Raw genomic sequence first — 22,879 nt, forward strand, 5'->3', positions numbered from 1 at the left:
CGGGACAAAATCCTGACAAAATAGAGAACTTTACCTTCACTTTGTTGATTTCAGAGAGCATATGATAAGGTGGAATTTCGGTTGGAAACATGGTTTCAGCTTTTTTTTTTTCCAGAAGAAGGTTTTTCCTTTTCTAGGCACTACATGAGCCTGGATACTCCTTACAGGTAGAAGATGGAGTTTTAGTCCAAAGTAACATATTTGGCTTGGAGGGCACCTGGGTGAAAGGAGCCTTCAGAAAAATTACTGGCTCACAGGGGTCAGACTTCAGGTTGACTTCTCTGGCACACACTGTGCATCTTGTGGAGCGTTATGTGTTACTCTTTCAAAAGTGTGCTCTGCTGATGGAAACGTGGCAAGCGGCTGCTTTTAGACCTCTGAAAAACAAGCTACATGTGTTTGCCCTCGTCATAAAGGTTAAAATTGTAATGTTCTGTATGTGCCTGACCATAAACTCAAATAGCATATTCTGGAGTGCAATGTATTTCAAATCTAATCCCTTCAGAAAGAAGGTGAGGAGACTGAGTTGGTGGTGAGGGATTCCAAGTAACCCATCCTGTGGGATATTATTTGATATTCTCTCATTTTGCTCTTGGATTTTGTGTTTATATATATACATACATATTAGCATTTAAAGAATTTGTATGAAAACATCTCTGTGCACCTTATGCCAGCCAGCTAGCCCTGCATTTCAGATGCAATGGTGCTGAATTTACCTTGTTTACAAGACGGCTGTGCAGTTTTCAAACCGTCGTGGATAATTCCTTAGCTAATACACTTTGAATTTCAGTGCCATGTTTCTTTGGGAATGCTCAGGAAAGACAGATGGCTTTTGTGTAAATGAACAGGACGAGTCCTTTGACTGCAAATAGAAACCTGCGTTTCGAATAAACCCCCTTCATTGTGGGAGGCTCTGAGCATCAGGGCCAGCGCTGCAGGGAGGGCTTGCAGCATCACAATGAGGTGGCCTTGGAGGTTTTAATGAAGATTAAGGAGCAAAAGCGCACTATAGCATATGGGCATTGAGAAAACACTTCAGAGCAGCTCTGTTCAGTACTCCACTGTGCATATTTTGTTCTTGTTTGTTTTAGTCACCTATTCATAGCGTAGCTGTTCAGTAGGTGAATATAATATGTGTTTGGAGTCACTGTTCCTTCAAAAGACGTTGAAAGTAAAATGGTGTTTGAAGGAGTTGCTGCTTATTTTTTTTGTGGAAACAACTTTTAAGGTCAAAAATAGGGGTCAGACAGCAGGATCTGTCAATAGGACCATTTTCAGTGCAAACTTAATTTCTAGGTGCCCAGCGTGTCCCACCCTGCTGCATCCCCACTGTGGCAGAGCACAAGTCAAGCCACATAAATGAAGATTGTTCGTGGATTCCGGGAAAGAAAATTAAATGGAGAGATTCTGTGATATGCCTTATGCTATTTGTCTCTCCTATGTTCATTTTGTGCTAAGATACTCATGGAGCACTGTGCAATTATGAAAAAGCAATTGGCACGTTCCCTTGAGCATGTAGATACGTGAGCGATATATTCCTCTGGGTAGCCGAAAGTTCTTCAGGTAGCGTGGTGAAAATTGCCACTACTGCTGCTTTCGGGTTTTTTGGTGGTGTTTTTCCCCCCTTAAATTGATACTGATGCACATGTGTGGGATAATTTTCAGTAAAGATTAAGCTATAGTCTTTATTACCCATTTTTCCTGGTACATGTCAAAGAGATGGAAATCAGTGGTTTCCTCTAGCAAACGGAAGGATTTGAAAATGTAGGTTTTGCTGTTGCTTTCTGCTGTGAATTACCGAAGTTTTCTTCAAACTCCTCCCCATCTGAGAACACAATGTGCTTCTGTAGCTTTAGGATGCGTTACGGTATAGAGGATTAATGCTAAAAATGTCTTTTGGTGGCAATTTTCCTTTCATTCCTAACTGGGGTGTTGGAGCTCTCTTAAAGTCTCTTGGCACACCACGATGTGGTTCATCTTGTTTTAAGCAAGCCTGGGCTTTGAGAGGCTAGACACTCCCTATCATTTTGACACATTTTTCTAATATATATAATTAGAACCCTCATCTCATAAATAAGACTTAGGTTTGCTTAAGCAAATAATTCTTTTTATATATTTACATGTGCCAGCCAGGCATATGTAGGGATTATTTTTTTGTCCCCACAAGAGTGGTGGTTTGGATCTTAGCAGCTGAGTCTCTGTGACTGTTCCGTGATGACATTATTCAGAATTTATGAATGACATATTTCACTCTTGGGTTTAAAGACAAAAAGGGAGTGGTTGACCTGAAATAAAAACGAAATTGATGTTTAAAGTTGAATCTGAGCCTTGAATGGCAATAGAATGTTAACAAAAAGCTAAAAGTATAATCTGATGCTGGACTATTCAGAAATTCAGAGGCATGCCAACCCTCATCGAAATTCACCCCTAAAATTTATTAAGACCACATTTATTGAAGTATTTGAAGACGTTGTCTGCAATAGGTTTTATTTTCTTGAATCGAAGGCAGCATCAGGTGAGCCCTGGGTCTACTCTTCAGGACTTCAGGCCTCCTTATCTGCCCCTGCATGATCCATTAGTTACTGTTCTTTCACGGTGGAACTTTAAAAGGATGTGAATGGAGTTAAATGTCCAAATCCCATTTGGTTATGTGCTTAATCAGATTCTGGTTTGGTTTTTTTTTCGATAAAAGGAGTCATATTTCCTTTTTATTCCACTTATCGACTTCGTTGGAAATGCTTGAGTCCTTAAGTAATAGTGTCTAACTGTAGAATCTGTTCCTAGATTAATTTTGTCAAATTTTCATGCAGATACATCTTGTTTTCGTAGGTACTGATGTTACGTGTTTTTAAAACTGAATGAATTTTTGTGTGGTTTAAGCTGAACATGACAAATAAAAGGGCTAACTTAATTATTCTTGATTACGTGTACACACTTGATTACGTGTACACAAAGATCGCATCATATATAAGCTGTTATTTAGCCTGCAAGCTTGCACACTACTTCTCTTACAGTCTCTTTCTGTTGGTATGATATACCTCATTTTAATTGAGGGGCTGTGTACCCTGAGGGGGATCATGCTGAGTTACGAAATGTTAGGAAGGAGGGAAGATGACCTATGATTGCCCTAGGAGTGCATGTTTGGCTTTCAAATCCCCTCAATCTTCCTAAAACAACCCCACGTAACCTGCAAGAAATGCAAATTATTCCCGTAGCACCGGCCTCGAGCCAGAGCTCCCGACATGAGGAAGCAGATTTGGCTTCTCCAAGTCTTCTTCTGCAATGAGCGGTTGGGTTTTCTCCTTGAAAGGCCACGCTTGTAGGTTTTGCTGTTCCAAATCTAGACCTGGATGCTGCTCCCAGCAAAAATGCTGATGTTTGACAGAGATTGCACTTGATGGGTAGGTTGATTTATAGGTTACACCTGCTCTGCCACTCGTTCTTGATGAGATTCTAACGATGTGCTGAGGAAATGCAAGAGCAAGGCAGAGCTGCTGGGCATATTCTCCTGCTCCCCTGCTTGCTTTGGGGGTTGGTTTGGGGTGTTTTTTTGGAGGGGCTGGGGATCTTTGACGGTTGGCGACTTAAAAAAACAGAAGGTTTGTGGGAAACAGGAATATGGAATATTGCGTGGATCCTCCAAGGTACTTTGGACTTATTCTTGCAAAAAAAATATGATTATTTGTCTTTGATTTAGCATTTTGAGAGTTAAGGAAAAAAAAAAGACAGGAATAATTTCAGAAAATATTTGTTTTGAAAGTGTAAAATTGCCTGTTTCTTGAATGTTGACTTCAGAGTCAATAGGATGTAAAAGTTTTGCAAAGGTTAGTGAAGAAAAAGGCAGATTTGCCCCGTGTTTGGCTGAGTTAACGTACAAACTCATGTGCTTATTTTGAAGTGCGACAGTACTTAAAATATGGTAGCCCTAAATCTTCAGTTCAATTTTATGTTAAGACTAACAACTTTAAAGCACTAGCTGCTCCAAGGGTTGAATTGACTATAAAATGTAGGAAGAATGTCCTTAAGAGATATACTGTAATTCTTTTTGAAACTAAATTGTTTTTCTTTGTCCTTTCAGGGTATAAAACCAGCAAGCTTTGAGAAAGTTACTGATCCTGAAATTAAGGAGATAATTGGGGAGTGCATTTGCAAAAATAAAGAAGAAAGGTTTGTTTTAAGTGATTAAGTTGTGTATTAAATAATGTGTATGCAGGGATTTCAAAGCTATCTGTGGATTTCTGCTCTGGCCTCTGGGTCCCCCAGAGTAGCAGAAAATGCAGAATGGAAATAAAATAGAAATGATCGTCTGCTTTCCTGCCGTACAACGTCAGGATAATAGAATAAATGCTGTTGTGTCCTCAACCTCTCAGCTACAAAGAATAAGGTCAGAAAGCATCGTTGAACGTGTGAGCTGGTGGATTCCAGCACGTTCCACACTCGTGTCGCTCAGATCTCGCTCGGGAGGTTCTGGGGGGGGCACCAAGGCTGGTGCTGGAGGTCCAGCACAGGCGCCATGTGGTGGAGGCTTCACCAGGAGCAGGTTCCACTGGCTTGTGTCCCCTCTGGACGGGGAGACTCATTGGGCCTTGTTTCCAGCTTTGGTTCTCAAACCTGATCTTATACTCACCTCTCCTAGGTGAGTGTCTCTACTGTTCAGTATTTCATAACTTTTACAAATATGGTTTTTAGGGACCTCAACTGGCTACCTAGAGAGAACCTCTTTCTTTACTACTCATTAAGCTCCTACTCAAGAACAGCTGAGCAGAGCTGTAATCCACATTTCTCTGCATGCTTATGGTCTATGAATACTGGTGAAGCTTTGAAACAGGAAACATTTTTTCAGCAGTCCTCAGTGTAACACTGCAAATACTGTCTTTTTGCTAAGAATGCAAATTTGATATGGATGAACACCAAACACACTGTAAATGTTTTTGCCTTTAACAGGACTTTTTTGTCACAAACTTCTCTGAAAGTGCTTAAAACTTGCAGTATTTGAATATTCTTTATATTCATTGCAGATATGAAATTAAAGATTTATTAAGCCATGCCTTTTTTGCTGAAGATACTGGGGTAAGAGTGGAACTTGCAGAAGAAGACCATGGTAGGAAATCCTCTATTGCCTTAAGACTCTGGGTAGAAGATCCTAAGAAACTGAAAGGAAAACCCAAAGATAATGGAGCCATTGAGTTTACTTTTGATCTGGAGAAGGAAACTCCTGATGATGTTGCACAAGAAATGGTAAAATAAACTTCTCTTGACAGAAATGTGTATATATATATATAAAGTAGTGCATAAATCTCACAGGACAGCAGGAAGGAGACTGGTAAAGTAACTTACATTTATACCATTCCAGGTGTCTAATTTGAGCAGTTTGCATTGATTTTTAGGATGAATGCTACAATAAAGGGGTAAACAAGCAAGAACTAATAACTGGAAAATACTGTTTGCCAAGTATGAAAACAGATGCATGAAATGACATTTCAAATAGCTTAGGGACCAGAATGGTCTCTTTGACTTTTATAATTTGAAAACTCCTTTGCCAGATTCTGTGAGCTGTTGAATGGCTTCAGATTGTTTTTGAATCAGATTAGTTTCAGACAGCAGCTTGAAATAAATTAGATGAGTTCAAGAGTTCAATCGTAAAATATTCTGCACTGAATTCTTCAAAACACTCCTTCCCATCTTTTCTGTTGGTATAACTCAGGAGGAATGTAGATGAGGAAAGTCTGTGGTCAGCCTCTCTATCACCAAACGTCAGTAGGAACTAGATTCAAGCCCACTGCACAGAGTCAGGAATAAACTTTGGATTTTTTAATGGATAAGTTTAATTTGGTGAATTTCTGTCTTCAGAACTTGTGGGCTTTTGTTAGCAAAACTATTTTGTGTTCCAATTTCACTATATAGTCACTGAACATGTATTTTTAGTGATGTCTTCACTGCAGTTCTTTAGATTTTCATGGAAACATAGAATAAGTAAATACTTAAGGGTCTGAGTTTTCTGGTGCTTGCAGAAATGTTCCTATTATATCCTAAATCCCCAGGGGTTCCACTTAATGATGTTGTCATTGCCACTCCTGGTCTGCTTAGGAGCCTCTCAGTTTGGGAATGTTGCCTTACTGTGCTTGGACCCGTCAGCACATCCTCCAAATTTAGTGGGAGAAGTTCAGGCTTCTCTGTCTTCTTGTCATTAGTTTGTAGTAGGTCCAATATTTTTCGAGCAATGTATTGTTACATAACTAATTTGTTTTAAAAGTTGCTCTGGTACAGTTACTTGCTGTTATATTTTGTATTTAAATATTTTTGGAAATATTTGGAGTTTTGAAGTTCTGTAGGTTATTTGGCCCATAGCTGTTATATTTTGTTTTGAAGAAATATTTCTTGTGAAAAGTATACTTAAACGGATATACTCCCTAAGTACTGTGATGCTGTTCCCTTGCCCAAATTATTTTAAACAGTGTGTTTTATGATTACATTAAGAGTTACCTAAGTGCTTGCACATTAAATGCTTTCAAACTGGAGGCTGTTGTGGGGGGCAGCTGGGGGCAAAGGGGAACTTTCATTCCTAAATGTCTTTTTCTAGCCCTTATGAATTGTGGAACAGCAAAGCCATGTGCTTCCAGCAATTTGTGTTGGTTTATGTGCTGTGAAAGAGAAGGATGCAGGAATGTATGGGGAATTACTGACCATTATTGATGTGTTTACAGTAGTGGAGTGTTCAGCCTGTCCAAAGGAACTTGAAATGTTCTGGTGGGTTTGCAACCTAAGTTATGTTTCACAATCAGCTGGTACTGTAAAATAGTATGTCAAACTTTAACCTTTCCCTATAGAGACATGCAGGAATAAGAATAGTTTCTTCTTTTTTTTAAAAAAAAGAACAAGTTAACCTGGCAGGTTTTCAGTGCCTTTGCATTAAGCGTTGACCTGTGTCATGAAGCATCTACCGGGCAGGTTGGTTAATAGCAGCCAAGGTTCTCTGGACCTGGTGGTTCTCCTCAGTGACTCCCTCCTGTCAGTGGCATTTGCTGGCTCATCGGTTCAGGAGTGTCAGTGAGGTCTGGAAAATATCCAGATCCATGTCCATCTATATTTTAAGCTGCTTTGCACCTATTCATTTTAAACAGCAGAAATCTAAAGTGTAAAACTATCTTGTATTAGGCAAGAACAAAGGAAAACCTCTAGATTTCCTCCATGTGTATACACGTGCTCCCACATCTGTAGAATATGCATGTTAAGAATGTAGGGAGAGCAGACAAATCTCTGGTAGGTGCTTGTTAAACTAAAATTCATACCCTGCACTGCAACAGATGATGCAAACAAATAGCACAGATTGACCCATTGAACAGCTGAATTCTGAGAAAGCCTGGTCCCCTATTCAATCAGATGTGAACAGCCCTCATTTGCCTCCATGATAGGCTTTTTCTTTATAGAAGTCAATCAATACTGACTTCAGCTTTTAAGAGAGTTAATTTGAGATGAAATTCTGTTAAGACCTTTTCTTTCATGACTTGCTGTGATATCAAGCCCAGTAATTTGGGGAACTGTGTATACTAGAAAGGTTAAGGCAATAAATTCTGATTTAAGGGTTGTATGGTTTACTCCAGTTGAATTGTTCAAAGACCATTTTACAAAGATGTTTCTTTCCTCTTTTGACTATGCTGTTAGTCTGCTCATCTGCAGTTAAACTTGGTCTCTTTCATGTTAACCGGTGAATAAATTGACCCAATACATATTTGGGTCCTAGAAATCACATATTGTTTCAAAATGCATTAAGGGTAGAAGTTTTATTTAAAAAACATCATGCTTTTGAGTTCCTGTTCTCGTGAGGAATAAATATCTAATTAGTTTTATTTTGAAGTGATGTTTTCTCTGTTAGGAAGAGATTTTAGTAATACCTGTGTGTGCACGGCCATCTGTGCGCACGTAACCTTGCTAAGTTTGTGCCTCCTCTGTAGATCGACTCTGGATTTTTTCACGAAAATGATCTCAAGATAGTTGCGAAGTCGATCCGTGACCGAGTAGCGTTAATACTGTGGAGAAGAGAGCGGATTTGGCCGAGGATGCAGTCGGAGGAACGCCGGGACTCGGAGTGCCTGGAGAAGCTGAAGGCGCCACAGGCCCAGCAGGTCCAGGTCACCTATTTCTCTCACACGGGCCACCATGTCCTGTCGGAGTCGGAGGAACCTGAGGCCGACCAGCACCCCTTCCAGCCAAACCTGCCCACCAGCGTCACCTCTGTCGCCTGTAAGTCTCAGCTTGATTTGCTGTGCATATTGGGAGGAATGTCTGAAGGGAAAAATGGAGGATGATCTGAGCTCGGTGGCGAGATGAGCCGCTGGGCAGCCTTTTGCACAGCAGCTCAAAGAACACAAGTATCTTGGGCAGATGCATGATGATTTTGAAAGGAATAAAGTGTCAGGAAAACCTGTGTTATATAGAGGAAGCTTCTCCTTCAGTAGCACTGAATGCAGAAAACATATTTGTAAATGGAAAAGCAAGAAGAGCTGCTGCTAGACACAAAAAATACATGTTTTCTATGCCAGATGGTGGGATCAACACTGTTAGTGTGAAACACAATTTCAGAACCTGCAGAGGTTGAATTGGCACCAAAACTGACCAGAGCAAGTAGTGGCTTTTTCAAATGATGTTAATGTGGAGCTGGTTATTCATACACAAACATTGCTGAAACCGAAGCGCTACAGTTTCTGGTGTTTTGTGAGTTACTCGTGGTGGCTTGTCTGAAGGTTTTTGTGCAAAGATCTGTAGCAGAAAAACCAATACATCTCTGAATGTTACAGGATGTAATTCAAGATTTCCCTCTTTTGTGGAAATATTGGCTGTGGTTTGATTACTCGTGTAGGGAACACTACACCTCATGGGTTGACACCAGTGATGCTGGGGGTCATTGGGTCAGGATGCAGATCCTCTTTGCTTGCAGAGGTTGTTTTGCCTTCTATTCCAGAGCACCAGACTTCTCTTGAGCCAACAGCAAGGCATGAGGCAGGAGTGCCTTTAGTTCCCTAAAGTAACTTGTCTCTGGCTCTGTCCCCTAAAATCAGCCTTTGCTACTGAGTCAAGCTTTTAGTATTGAAATCTCAATCTATTTATACATTTAAACATCTTGAAGGAAATGTTGCCAGCTATATTTAGCATGGAAGATTTGAAGTTTTAGGAGTTTTGTGCTATAATCTGATATAATAATTTAGTAACAAAATACATATAATGTTTCTGTTTTACTGTTCTGGGCTTATGTAAGCACATTTAAATTAAAGATGGATGATCTTTAGCAAAGAGAACTGCTGCTTTAATTCAGATATTGTATAAATTGCTAGACGGAGGTTGCTTTGAGTGCTAAAATAAAAAGCATGCCTCTACAAGAAAACAAACCTTAAGATATGAGAAATGGTCATATTTGCATAACACTGAGAATACTGCAGTGTTAACAGTGCTTCTTTTCTAAGGATAAATTGATCTCACTTCATTTTTTTGTCATATACTTATTTCACGCTATCTAATTCCCTTGAGAAACAGCATAATTATGGCTCGGCTTCCAGTGGTACAATAAGCTATTTGTGCTTCCCATGGTTCTGTGGGACATGAGTTGGCAGAATTTGATACTAAATATAAACTCCCCCCAGTTTATTTCCTACTCCTCAACTTGTTAGAAGTTCTTGGTATTATTTGACAATTCACTATCAGTGTCTTTGAACACTTCTGCTGTGATGTTAGGCCTTAAGGCCTCTATAGATGACTGGTCTACCAATTTATGTAATGATCTGAGGTTAAATGTAAAAGTTTAAATTAATAACATATGTAACTCACGTTACCCTGTAAAAATCTGAGACTGATTCACAGCTTTTACTTTAGCACTCTACTGTCATACTTTTTTCCTTTGAGGTCTTAAGTTACTGTTGGTAATAAAATGGAAGTGTGTTTACAGCAGGAACTTCTGCCTTCTTAGAGCAGGACCCCATTGACTCTCTTTAGAAATAAGCTGAATAAATATAGAGGAGAGTTTAATTTTGCCAATAAAAAAAAATAGTTGGGAGAATAGTTTTTGAGTATTGAGGAGAAATGTAATCTCTGGTGCTATTAAAAAAAGCTGAATAAGATCTTATTTGGAATATGGAAAAAAGAGAATGTGGCAAGTGTCAGAAAAAGAAATAGCATTTAAGCTTACCTATAATTTAAGCTAATTTTTTTTTTTAACTCTTCTAGTTTTCTTTCAGTTTTGAGTTTTAAATCTGTTACAAGCTATTTGTCTTTTGGATACTTAAAGCTATGGTCTTGGTTGTTTCATTTAATTTCTCAAATGAAGAAAACAGTGGCTTTATACTCAAGAAGAGCTGGGCACCTGTACTGTACAGGCTTCAGAAGTCATGAAAAGACATTTTAAACTCAGTAATACACAATAGTACAGTTAAAAGATTTATATTGGTTTGAGAAAAGATGCTTGCCTGGTGCCCATAACTGCAATTCCCCAGGTTCGCTGGGCAAGCACCTGCATGAGAAACTCCGACAGAACTCTGAATGCACCTATTGATTCTAAACAACAAAATTCTAAACTATAAAACTGTCTTGTCTTTGGGCAAGAGCAAAGGGAAGCCTCTAGATTTCTTCCATGTATAAAAGTGCTTCCACTTCTGTATAATACACATGTTAAGAATGTAGGGAGAGCAGATGTATATCTCCTAGCTCACTTCAAACCTGCAAATAATTTTGTTATCTGTTCTTCATCATGAGGTATTGCTGTATACTCAAGCAGGGCATGATTTGCTGAACTCACAAAGCGTACAATATAAAGAATTTTGTAATAAGAATAGGTGTTCAAGTCAGTGCATCCCTGGGAGATCTAACTAGAAGACTGTCATCTGCCATGAAAACTACAATTGGGGTTTCCTTTCCTTTCCTTTCATCCTACAAAATCTATAAATGTTGGCAATTCTTAATGTCAACCTTATGCCTTTTAAAGGAAATACCAATGTGCCTAAAATATTGCTATGCACAAAAGTCCATGGGGATGGTTCTTGGCTTAGGAGAAGCAGTATGTGCCTTTTGTAGAAAATACCATTTGTGTTGTAGAATGTATTTGTATAATGGAAAAGGCTAGGGTATTAAAAATGCTAATTATGTAAACCAGTGTTGACCTTGCTCTAAAATAATTACTTGAACATTTGCTGTTGAGCTCTTAATAACAAAAAATATTGTCCTTCCAGCTGACAGCACGTTTGACAGCGGCCAGGGCTCCACGGTTTATTCGGACTCGCAGAGCAGCCAGCAAAGCGTCATCTACTCGTCGCTGGCCGAGGCGGGAGCCCCCGCGCTGCAGCGGGTGTACAGCCCCCCGCTGAGCGACGGCCCGGCGCTGCCGCACGCGCTGCCGCCGCTGGGCCACTACCAGCCGCCCGCCGCGGTAAGTCTGCGCTCCACCGCGCCCTCCCGGAGCCTCCATCCTACTGAATGGCGCATCTGTGCTCTTGTTTTCAGTGGGCTTGCTCTCTATGTTCCTCACTCACCTCTGTCGGTGGTGACTGGCTCAGTAACGCATTTCTAGTTGATCTGAAATGCATGTGTGGTTGATGGTATATACCCAGCTATACATGCCATTCTGAAGAAATGCTTCACTGGCAGCTGTCAAACTCAGTAATGAAGTTTTTTCTCAACCTGTTGTTGCTGAGCTACATTAGTAGCTTTGCAATGATTAGTTTTGAACTTGCAGTTGTATTTGAGAGCTGTTCTGTTTGGTTTTGCTTGATGTCGGTGTAGCCACACATCATTGGTCCTTCATTTGTTCAAGAGCTTCTTGGGTCTGATGTTGTTCCAGTTGTGACAAAGGGCACACATCCAGTCGTGTTGTTTCTCTGGGTTTGGATTTAATATTGCACGGACTCAGTGATGTCCGTCCAGTACTGAGGCTCCGAATCAGGCACTGGTAGCCCAGTCAGATCTTCACGCTTTCTCCTGTTGTTGTGCTGTTTTGACCTTGACCAAAAGCAGTTAACGGAACCGCTGCTGCAAGAACAAACACATGGGAGCGAACATAAATCTTCAGGTGCTTCCAGTGAGAGCCACAATGTGGATGTGCTGAGTCCTTTGGGAGCTGTGGCAGCACAGTGTTCCCACTCCAGCCTGCACCCATCACAGGTGACAGGCATTGCTCATGCTGCTTTTCACCGCCACAGTGACCACATCATGGCTTTGACTCCAGTCGTGAAGAATAGGAGCGGAGAACTTGTGTCTGTGGACAAGAGGAGGCAGCAGGGGCCTCTGGTGGCACTGGGGACCTCTGCATGCCCTGCAGAGCTGATGGTTCCTCCACAGCCTTGTTGTTCAGGCCCAGCCTCTTCATTTCACCACGGCCAAGATCAAAACGTTGTGGATCAAAAAGATGCCCTTAATGCCTGTTGAACATGCTCATTGCCCTGGTAGCCAACTCCTGGAGAACTCAGTGTCTCAGCCTCTATCGCAACTAGCGGTTCAAGTTTAGACCTGCTGCTGTTACATCAACCTTTCCAATACACAGTAAGCCAAAAGACCAGTTCTTCTGTGAGATCTGCAAGAGCTGTGGAAAACGTTCTGCCTCCCCAGCCCTGCGAGGGCAGAGGAGCGGCGTGCCTGGACAGTCCCGGCCCGCGTGTCCAGCAGGTGCTGTGGGGAGCAGCTGCCCCGAGCCCTGGAACCAGTAAAAATGACAGTCATGATGTGGTAGGTTAGTTTGGTTTTGTTTCATCTTATTTGACTTAAGAGAAGAAAAAAATGAAATCCAGGACAAATAGTTTTTTCCTGCTTGATCCAGGTTTACTCTACATACTTAGTGCATCATTTTCCCTGGTTTTACCTTATGTTTTCCAAAATACCTGCAAGAAGCTATGAACTGTATTTTGTGAATGCACTGAAACATGACTGTTCACCTGAAAGAGAAAAGATTTGTCCTTGACATCTGTAGGCAGCTCCCTCCAGTGTGGAAACCACCTTTCCAATGTGCATGTGTCTCCTGGGACGCATCCTTCCTCATTTCTTGTTCACCTGGAACACCACCTTACCAACTCTACATCTAATGGTCAATACACATTTTTTTAATTAAAAATATTAGATATTATTAATCTGAGCTGTGCAACATACTCTTTTAGAGCAAACTCATTCTTTTGATAGATTTCAGTAATTTTAATCTAAATGCATTACTGTTATGCTAGAGAGTTTGGAAAGATAATAACCTTTATTCGTGAGCAAAATCTTTTCTCATAGTTTATATTTTTGACAGTAGTTCCATATTTTTTCTTTCTGCAATAACTTAGGTAAAAAGTTCCAAGGTTTGAGAGTATCAACACACACAGGAAACAGAAATCTGACTCAAAACAAAGAAAATCACTATATTTATCTTTGAGATAATATCGAGATAACAAGCACATAATGGGAACTGTAGTAGGGTTTTTTTTTTTAGGCTTAGGAGCCTCAGTCTGACTACCATTTATCTTTAATCTATCAACTTTGAGCTAAAGTTTTGGAGAACTGTTTTTACAAACCCTATTTGAATTTATTGTTTTCACTTCCACTGTGGTTTTGTTTCTCATTTCTCTATTTGTTTTCTTTACATCCATTTGAAGTAAATTACCTACATTTTGGAAGATAAAGATTCTTTATGAAATTATGGAACTCTGAAGATAAGTTTTTCTCACCCAGTTAGCAACGTGCTGTTGTTCGTATATTCTCACTTTGTGTGTGCTTTCAGTGGTTTTTCCAGTGTGCGCACTTGCTTCCAGAAAGAAATGCAATGCAGTTTGGTTGTCCGATTTGGAATTTTCTGGCTTTTTGCCACGTGTTTAGATTAAGTAACTTTCTGTTCCTTGCAGATAATTTTTCATCTCTTTTCCTGCTCTGTGTTGAACCGAGTAGCCTGTTCCTTGTGATTCTGTTCCCAATGAGTGGTCGCAGACTCGTGACTCTAACACCTGCCCTCCCTCTTCACAGCCGGCGCCTGTGGGGCCCCCGCGGCCCCAGCACTACCAGGAGCCACCGATGCCATTCCCCGTGGTCCAACCCACCTCTGGCACCTCCCTGCCGCCCGTGATGGCCAGCCAGCAGGTGAGGGCTTGCCCGCTGCCAAAAAGTGCTGCTTTCCTCCCATTCCTTACCTGTGCTCTGCTCCAACCCATCCCTTGTAGCAAGTTTGAGGTGTTTGAAACTGCCACTGGAGAGACTCGGGGATGGGGCAAGGGCTGCTGGGTTTGAGGGACGGACAGTAACAGGCTCAAGGACAATTGTGTGGTACCTTGGAATGTCTTGATGTAGGTCAGGGCTGCTCTTTTGTTGTCTGAGGGAGCTGGGGCTCATGAGCTTGGAGAAGGGACTGAGGGGTGACTCATTCATGGGGATCAATATGGAAAGGAGGGGGAGTGTCAGGAGGATGGAGCCAGGCTCTTCTGGGTGACAACCAGTGTCAGGACAAGGGGCAATGGGTGCAAACTGGAACACAGGAGGTTCCACTTAAATATGAGAAGAAACTTGTTCCTGGTGAGGGTGGCAGAGCCTGGCCCAGGCTGCCCAGGGAGGTTGTGGAGTCTCCTTCTGTGCAGACATTCCAACCCGCCTGGACACCTTCCTGTGTAACCTCATCTGGGTGTTCCTGCTCCATGGGGGGATTGCACTGGATGAGCTTTCCAGGTCTCTTCCAACCCCTGACATTCTGGTGTTTTGTTGTGGCCTAACAGCGTTGGCTTGAAGCCTCTTACAGATTGCGGTGTACTGGCTTGGTCCTTAAAAACTGAACAGGTTTTTATTAATTTTGCATTATTATTTGGCACCTCCTTCTAAAATATTAGAGAGAGACTCTGTTGCCTGGTGTCAGTTGTCTTTGAATCCTTGGCAATGCTGCTTTTTGTCTCGTGCATGTGTGTTAAGTGTAGTTCACTATAGGCATCCAGCCAGTAGCTTTATCTTCCAAGAGAATGTCTCTCTCTAAAATGTATGCAAATAGTAATTTTACGTGTTTTGAATTATCAAATTCTCCACAAAACCTGTATTCCTTGAAGGTATTTACAAAGCAGCTGGGGAGGCCGCAGCAGCCTCCATGCACAGTGGTGGTGTGAGCCGCTGACCTGTACAACGTGATAATTCGTGGCTCACTTTAGGGATTCTGCAAAAAGCTTGGCTTCCTTTGGTAGCATCTGTATACTTTGTGACTGGCTTGTTTCATACCTCTCCAAACCTTTTTAGCTATCAATATTCATCTCATGAGTTGCCTTCTTTTTTTTTTAACGTGCTTCTGAAAGCATCAGTATAAGGACAATGTATTTTGTTGTTCTTGCAAAACACATGCTGATGGGAAGGTTTGTCATATATGGGATTTTCTTTTCCAAAGGGCAGGGATATGCTCATGATTCTCTCAGCCAAAAGTTTTACACTTATGCAAATTTAGGACCTCACCAGTTGTCCAGAACTTTCTAGTGGCCCCTGGAGCTTTATGCTGACAGCTCAAAATCTGTTGTTTATTTCCTCCTGTGAGTAAATGCTGCTTTGGAATAGGCTATTTGCCCAACTTGAATTCTTTCACATGCCTTTTCCTCACAGCTTTGCTGTGTCTCAAAATAATTCTGATAGCAAAAGGATTTAATAACTAGTCTTCTTCTAATCTTACCAGGGAGCCAAATAAAATACTTTGTACAGTATTATTGTTACAGAAATAAGTAAAATGATAAGTTTCTGTGCAGAACTTCCCAGAACACCTGTGTGCTTCAGACAGAAGTATTAACAGTTCTGGTGTTCCCAGAGTCTCCAGGTACGATGCCCTGAGCGCTGGAGATCTGCAGTCTTTTTCAGATGCATGGTAGGGCAGGTCAAGGAAAGAATGGGGAATCAGGGTGAGAAAATTCATCTGTCTAACATGATCCTGTATGAACACACACTGGTGGCTCAGACGTGCGGGATCAATATTGCATCTCCTAGGTTTTTTTCCCCATTTGGGTATCTGTGCGTTTATGATGTTGTAGTTATAATGTGGCAAAGTGAGCATAATTGGGATATTTTGTCCTCTGTGTGCCTCATCCAGCTCACAAGCATCCTGTAAAACACAAGTTGAATTTGAAATGGAGGCTTTAGGAAGCTGCTTACTTCCACAAGCTCAATTTTAGTGCTTTTAACAGAGTTACAGGTGCGGTGAACAGCCCGTGTCAGTGTGCTTGATCCACAGGTATGTGGGCAGCCCGTTGAAGCTGTGTGTGGATTCACCCAGCCCGCAGTGCCAAGACACCCATGCTGGCGCTGGCTTGTCTGCTCCAGCCCTGCCCCGTGTGCCCAGGACTGCTCCGCTCCTCTGGGTCTGGCGGGAGAGCCCATGGTGCAGAGCTTGTGCCATGGGACGAGCAGGTCCCCCGATGGCATGGGACGAGCGGGTCCCCCCGTGCCATGAGTGGGCTCCATCTCAGCCAGTTTGCTCTCTCCCATTGCCAGTTGCAGGCTCCTGCTGAGCTTGTTCGCATCAGCGCTGCCATACCCTTGGGTGGGCGGTTTTAATTGGGTAAATGCCCCTGCTTTCCCAAAACTTGCGATGGCAGAAACTGCAATACAGAGCCACCTTGGTTTTTCTCTTCAGTGTGGCAAGGTGAACGCGCAGGCAGGACCCAGAAGCTGATGCTGTGCAGGGTTGTTGGTGCTGCCCCTTGCACTGCTTGTGGCATTCAAAGCGTTCACCCCCAGACACTTGACACCAGTTGACAAATACTCTTGTTCACTGATCCCTGCATTGGCAACTCACCAGTTGTGCTTGAATTTTACCTATAAGAATGGATGGCATCTTGCTTCCTTGATACATCTTCTGCAGTTTTATTGTGTTAATACCTAAAAACTGGTTGAAGAATCCTGCCACTATAAAAGTGCAGAGCAAAACATTACAATACTGATTTATGGTAGTGGTGAAGACGGAAAATTACAATGCTTGGCTATTCATTTTGAAGTTACCTTTTGGCCGTTGAGCTTGGTGTGAGGCTGTGTGTGTTGTACAGCCCCAGTGGAGCCATCGATCCTGTGGGCACTGGTTCCATCCTTCTGACACAGAGGGGTTTTTTAAAGTACTTTTAGCATTAATTAGAGGAACTGAAGAAGGAGATACTTCCACACTTTCTATGCTACCAGTTTGTTACTGATTACTTTCGGCTTTAATGCAGCTTTTGATTTCTGTTCTACTGTTTAAAATCTGGCAGGCCAGCGCAGCACTGTTTTCCCTGGGAGGGCAAAACTGCTTTTTTGGGTGCCGCATTGTTACTACATCACCTCAGAAATAACTGGGATCCAGCTTTTACTATAATTATTGTGTTTTATTCATGTCTCAGATAATAAGTGTTGTATATTTCAATGCCTGCTACATTATGTAGTCAGGTTTTGAATGCCAAGATTAGCTGGGTATAATCTGCAGCGTAGGAATCTTTGAAGTTAGTAGGTGGGGACTTTACAGAGCCAACCAGAACAATCTGGGGGGTTTAAAGAGTTTGAGTAATTACAAATAACCTTTCCAAGACAGTTAGAACTTGTCTTTTCAGGTAATGTATCTTGCATTTAAATATGTTTTAAACAGAGGCTTTTGTACAGTGTTTAAATTAGGAGTGCCCTTCTCTTCTATAAACCATCCCTACTCTGAGCGACAGTTCTGTTCTGGCTGTGTGGCTTGGGCTAGAGAGAGGAATGGGTGGCTGTGTCCAGTGAACCGTTTTTTATAACATACAGGCTATAACCCGTGTTTATTCCTTTCTTCCGCAGCAGCAGCCCCTGCCGCAGCCAGCGTCCCTGCAGCAGGTGCTGGCCGGCCAGCCCGTGTGCCCCCTCCAGCCGGCGCCCCATCTGCTGCCCCAGTTCCAGCCGCCCAGCTCGCAGGTGGCGGCGCCCAGCACCCCCCTGAAGCCCCTGCAGATCCCCGCCGTGCCGCAGCTGCCGCCCGTGGCCCCTTCCCAGGTAACGCCTTGGAAAACGGTGTGTGGGTGCATCCATTGGAGTAAAGCTTCCCAGCTAATAATTAACGTGATTTGCAGTTTTCGTGTGGCTATTTTGAATGCATTCCAATTTAATTAGTCCATAAGAATATAGCTTTTTTTTTCCTGACTCCTGTATATTTCTTTACAATTTGTTTTTGTTTGGTGAAGCAAAAAACTCCTATGTGAGTAATCCTTTGTTATGCCTGGAGAGTCCACTTAATGGCAGTTAAAAATTTGCAATAACTGCATTTTTTTTTTCTACACCTTCCTCTCTGGCATCCTCTATTCCCCATCCCAGGCTTAAGAGCATGAGAAGTTGCCCTTTTTATTTCTTTTTCTGAGCTCCTAATGTCACCACTTTCCCAACCACTCACCCATTCCCCTCCCAAGCTCTCAGCCCTGTTTCTGATTTCAGTAGCGGTGATGGACCCTTTCCTGGGCCGGGAAGGGTTTTTTGGGGCTGTTGGTGTCTGCTGGTGACAGGCACCCTGATGGGAAGCAGCTTGTGACAAAGGGGAAGAAGCGAACTGCTTCTGTGGTGACAGGGCAGTCATGGTCTGCTATGGGAGGTTTTGATTGTAAAAACCCTTTTATGGGATCTTCCACGCTGCCTGGGTTGCTGCCAGACTGTTTAAGGACAAGAGGTTTAAATTGTCTTGCTGAGTTTTGCACAAACAAGTGTTGTGTTTTGTCTAGTCCAATTCCTCTTCATTTCTGTGAAAATGAGGGCAGCTTTTAATCAGTATGTTATGTGAAGGCTTCAAGCTAGTGTTAGAAATAGTTTTAATATTTTAAGGTATAAAACTGTCCCCCCAAAATGAATTTTTCTCTTTTGGTAATGATTTTAGTCATAAATCAGTTTTTATTACTGTTTACAAACCTCAGGAAATGAATGAAAGTGACTAACAGACATAATTATTGTGGCACAGGTGATTTTTACATACTTGTATGGCAAATGAAACTACTTTGTACCATCAGCAAAAACACTTGCGATTCATACAATATTATATTTTTTTTCAGATTCCTCAGTTTCCTGTCATTCCTGCAATTACTCCTCTGGCAGGACTTGACAGCCTTCCTCCAACCCTCTCTGACATACCTGCTGCAAACGTGCCCCCCATCCCAGCTCCTTCTCAGTACTTTGCTCCAGCCGTGCTGCTGCCCAGCCTGCCCATGAACCCCGCGCTGCCCATGGCGCCCAACTCCCCCGCCCTCCCCATGCAGGCCGTCAACCTTCCCCACACAACCGTGGCATCTCTGGTCTTGCCCTGCCAAACAATAGTGCCAAATATGTCGGCTGCTCCAATCCCGTTGCTTGCTGTGGCGCCGCCGGGGGTGCCCGCCTTGCCGCCGCACCCCGCGGTGCCACCGCTGCCCCCGCAGCAGATCTACCCGGCCGCCTTCCAGCAGATGATTGCGAGCGAGGCGCCCTCGCCCCATCCCACGCAGAGCACGCAGGCCGTGTCCCAGCCGCAGCAACCGCCACCTCCTCAGTCACTGCAGCCCAGCATTGTCCATCCATCCGAGCAGCCTCTCTCCGCGCCCACGGCCACTCACCAGGTAATGTGCTGGCACGGGGCGCTCGGGCCTGGCCCCCAGGGGGGTTGGTGAAGGCAGGCATTCCTGGGGCTCGCTCCCTTGAAATGCGCAGGGGGTTGTCTGTGCTCTTAAGATGATTTGTGAACTTCTAGATCTTGGTCCTGCAGCTGTTTGCTAGAGCTGTGAAGTCAGGTAAAGCAGGTTGCGTCTTAGGTGAATATTGAGGATCTTAGAATCACAGAATAGTTTGGGTTGAAGGGACATTCCCAGCTCCCCCAGTGCCCCCCCTGCCATGAGCAGGGACATGTTCACCAGCTCAGGTTGCTCAGAGCCCCGTCCAGCCTGGCCTGGGATGTCTCCAGGGATGGTTCATCCACCACCTCTCTGGCCAACCTGGGCCAGGCTCTCACCACCCTCAGGGGCAACAATCTCTTCCTCATGTCCAGCCTGAATATAGGATATAGGGAATAATCTAAGAGGCTTTGGAAAGTGAGCAGACAGGAGCACTTTTTGGATTCCTTCTTCCATCTCAATTACAAAAGAGGCTTGAGCTGCAGTTCTCCTGCAGCAGAAGAGGCCGAGCTGCGCCAGCGCTGCAGTGTGACTCCGGTCTGTGCACCATGCGGATGGAGGCTGTTGTACGCTCCCAGGGAAAAATGGGTGAGCTGGCAGGGTGGTGGAGCTGTTTTGATGTAGAATTGCTGTAAAACAGTAAAGGGAAATGGCTGTTCTGTAACAGCTCTAGAAAACTGCACAGAAGAGGTCTGTCAGAGAAGAATTATTCTAGCTGCAGACCCTTCCTCCCTTAAAAGAAACAAAACATAAAATGGAGCTTCTAATAGTAGCAGTTTTTACAAGAGAACTTGTTGACATGAGTCTGTAAATACTTCTATTGCCACATCTGTGATCTGACAATGTGAAATGCAGTCTGACCCAAGGAGGAGAGAGCACTAAATCTGTTAATAATGGTCTTCTTGAAAATCTGTGTTCTACTACATCACTTTGCCATAACATATTGATTAAAATTCATAACATCCCATTCCAACCTGCCATATCACAGCATCTTCAAAGTAGGACATCGGTTTTATATTTCTCTTCAGCCGTATATTTGGTACAGAAATATTGTTTGTGAAAATGTAGGCAACACGGAGCCCGAGACAGCTCCCACTGAGCTCGTTAGCCATAGTGTTTCTAATGGCTTTAGAGGGAATTCAATCAGCCCCGTTCCGCCCACCAAGCACGGCAAACACCAGAACTGGGTAACCGATACTCCCAAACAGTCCTGACATGGCAATTATCTATCGAATATGTATGAAAGAATTGCATAGTAATTCTTAGGATTAAAAATAGCTATTAGAAATAAAACGGACAAGTGCAGATGAATATTTAAAAATACCTTCTATGTTTTAAAATACTTTTAATGGAGAGGTATTTCTGTAAATAAAGGCTTTCCAGTGCACTGCTGTTTTGGCAGCTGACCTTTAGTACCTTTGAGTTCAGTTTTGCCCAGGTAAATTACACATTGAAACATTTTGTGAATTACTCTAGTTACATATAATTAAAAGACCCCACTGCTCTTTTGCAATGTACACCACAGTTGCTATTCTAACAACCTCCTCTTAAGCAGTTGTGTAACTGTTGAGTGTTGTGAAGCACACTGCATCTTTATTTTTATCTACATGAAAACCCAGAATAATAATGTTGACTCGTATCCAGAATCAGCAGAGATCATGCCATAACAAAATTGTGTGGCCTAGTTCTCATCTGACCCTTGATATTTAAAAAATATCTTTTCCAAGTAGACTGAACCTATAGATGATGATACTTCAAACAAAGTAAAGAATTAGCCAGTGTTTTACCTGGTACTAAAAAGCCTTTTTGCTTTTGCATTTTCCTTTTCTTTTTCCTCTTTCCACAAGCTCAGTCCCCTTGGAAAAACACATGATGTATCTAAAAGGAGAATGTTCTGTTCTTAAATGTACAACTCAAAAGAACTGTTATGCAAAATAACAGCGTTGTCTCTAAGGTAGTTGGCATCTAATCCCACCGGTCCAGTTCCCACAAAGCGCTTACGCGCACGAGTTATTTTAATATGCTGAAGATGATAAGTGAAGCTTCCTCTTGTGTGCGAAACACAAGGAGGTGTCTGCAGGATTGGAGCCTTGGTGCTCAGTGTGTCAGGAGCTAAGTTGTGTCTTGTGTTTAAACTAAATGGAAACCAATGTCTTCCCTGAGACACTGGTGTATATTCATTAAGAGAGTTATTTATGTGGTCTATACCAGCTACTGGTTCTATGTATAACATAGATTTTAACAAAGATCCTAATTTAGGTTATGGGTCTACTGTGTTTTTCCCTGCATGGGCATTGTGGTATGCTTGTTGAAAGCAGAGCAAACTATTCAGGACAGTGAATTCATAATCTAGGATTTTAATTTCTTAGCAAAATATGGCTTTGTTTCTACAAATTAAACGGTGCCTGAGCAATACACACGTTGCCATAATTACATGGAAAGAATCGCTGGATTTTTATTTAGTCATTTCAAAGCAAGTTTAAACCCTTGTGTAGTTACCTTTCCACACAGAGACCACACATTACGGTGTCATTGTGGAATTAGAATATAATCCTTTCTCCATGAACTCTGGTGACTTCGGTGCCTTGTCATGTAAGCGGCGAGCGCTCCGAGCAGGTTTTGTTCTAACAGCTGTCTGTGTTGCAGCAGATGCCGGGACACGCTCAGTTTGCTTTGGAAGCTGGAGCCCCGGTGCCCGTGCTGCCCGTGCAGCCTTCCATGGTCATGTCACCGCCGCTGCAGCTGCAGCCCGACCTCCTGCCCGCCCGCGTCGCTCCCGAGGGCCTGGCCCAGCTGCACGGCAGCCTCGCCGCGGCCAGCCCGCCCGTCCCCGCCGATCCCGCTCCGCCTCTGCAGCCACAGCCCGACCTGCCCCAGCCGCTGGCTCCGCAGCTCCCGGCGCCCGGCTCGGCTCTGCCGCCGGGGCCAGACACAGCTCAAGAGGTAGAGCCGTTTCCTCGAACTCACTCTCCAGCCTCAGCCTTCTTACTTATTCCTTTGTGAAATAACCTCCCTTGTGAAATAAGCCCTTTATCCCCTCTCGCCATATTGAGCCGCTTGTCCGAGGTGCCGGCAACTCTCGGTCAGCAAATAATTGGCTATTGTAAATGAAACTGGAAACTGCATTTGAGACTTGTGAAATGTCTCCAAGTAATGAGGCAGCAGGACTAAGTGCCTCTTTGTGGCTGGGAACAAACACAGGGATAGAAATGACTTTCTTTTAAGTGCTGTGGGTCAGTAAGAAGCTGTTCTGTGGAGTTTCATCCATGTTTTGTCCAGTCTTGTTTTAAAACTCTTGAGCAGTTGTGTAA

General features: G+C 43.0%; 1 protein-coding gene across 11 annotated transcripts in view; it reads left to right on the forward strand.

The window, feature by feature from the left end:
• WNK2 (WNK lysine deficient protein kinase 2) overlaps positions 1–22,879 on the forward strand; it is a 112,362-nt gene that overhangs the window by 49,918 nt on the left and 39,565 nt on the right. For 9 of the 11 annotated variants that reach the window (XM_065074966.1, XM_065074957.1, XM_065074962.1 and 6 more), the window contains exons 6-13: positions 4,079–4,167; positions 5,019–5,238; positions 7,953–8,241; positions 11,214–11,410; positions 13,966–14,079; positions 17,746–17,937; positions 18,978–19,517; positions 22,215–22,511. In XM_065074966.1, the coding sequence (XP_064931038.1) occupies positions 4,079–4,167; positions 5,019–5,238; positions 7,953–8,241; positions 11,214–11,410; positions 13,966–14,079; positions 17,746–17,937; positions 18,978–19,517; positions 22,215–22,511 (1,938 nt within the window). The remainder of the gene's footprint in view (positions 1–4,078; positions 4,168–5,018; positions 5,239–7,952; positions 8,242–11,213; positions 11,411–13,965; positions 14,080–17,745; positions 17,938–18,977; positions 19,518–22,214; positions 22,512–22,879) is intronic. The other 2 variants (XM_065074958.1, XM_065074960.1) reach the window with 2 other exon arrangements.

This window comes from Columba livia, chromosome 10 (genome assembly GCF_036013475.1).
Source record: "Columba livia isolate bColLiv1 breed racing homer chromosome 10, bColLiv1.pat.W.v2, whole genome shotgun sequence".
Lineage (NCBI taxonomy): Eukaryota > Metazoa > Chordata > Aves > Columbiformes > Columbidae > Columba > Columba livia.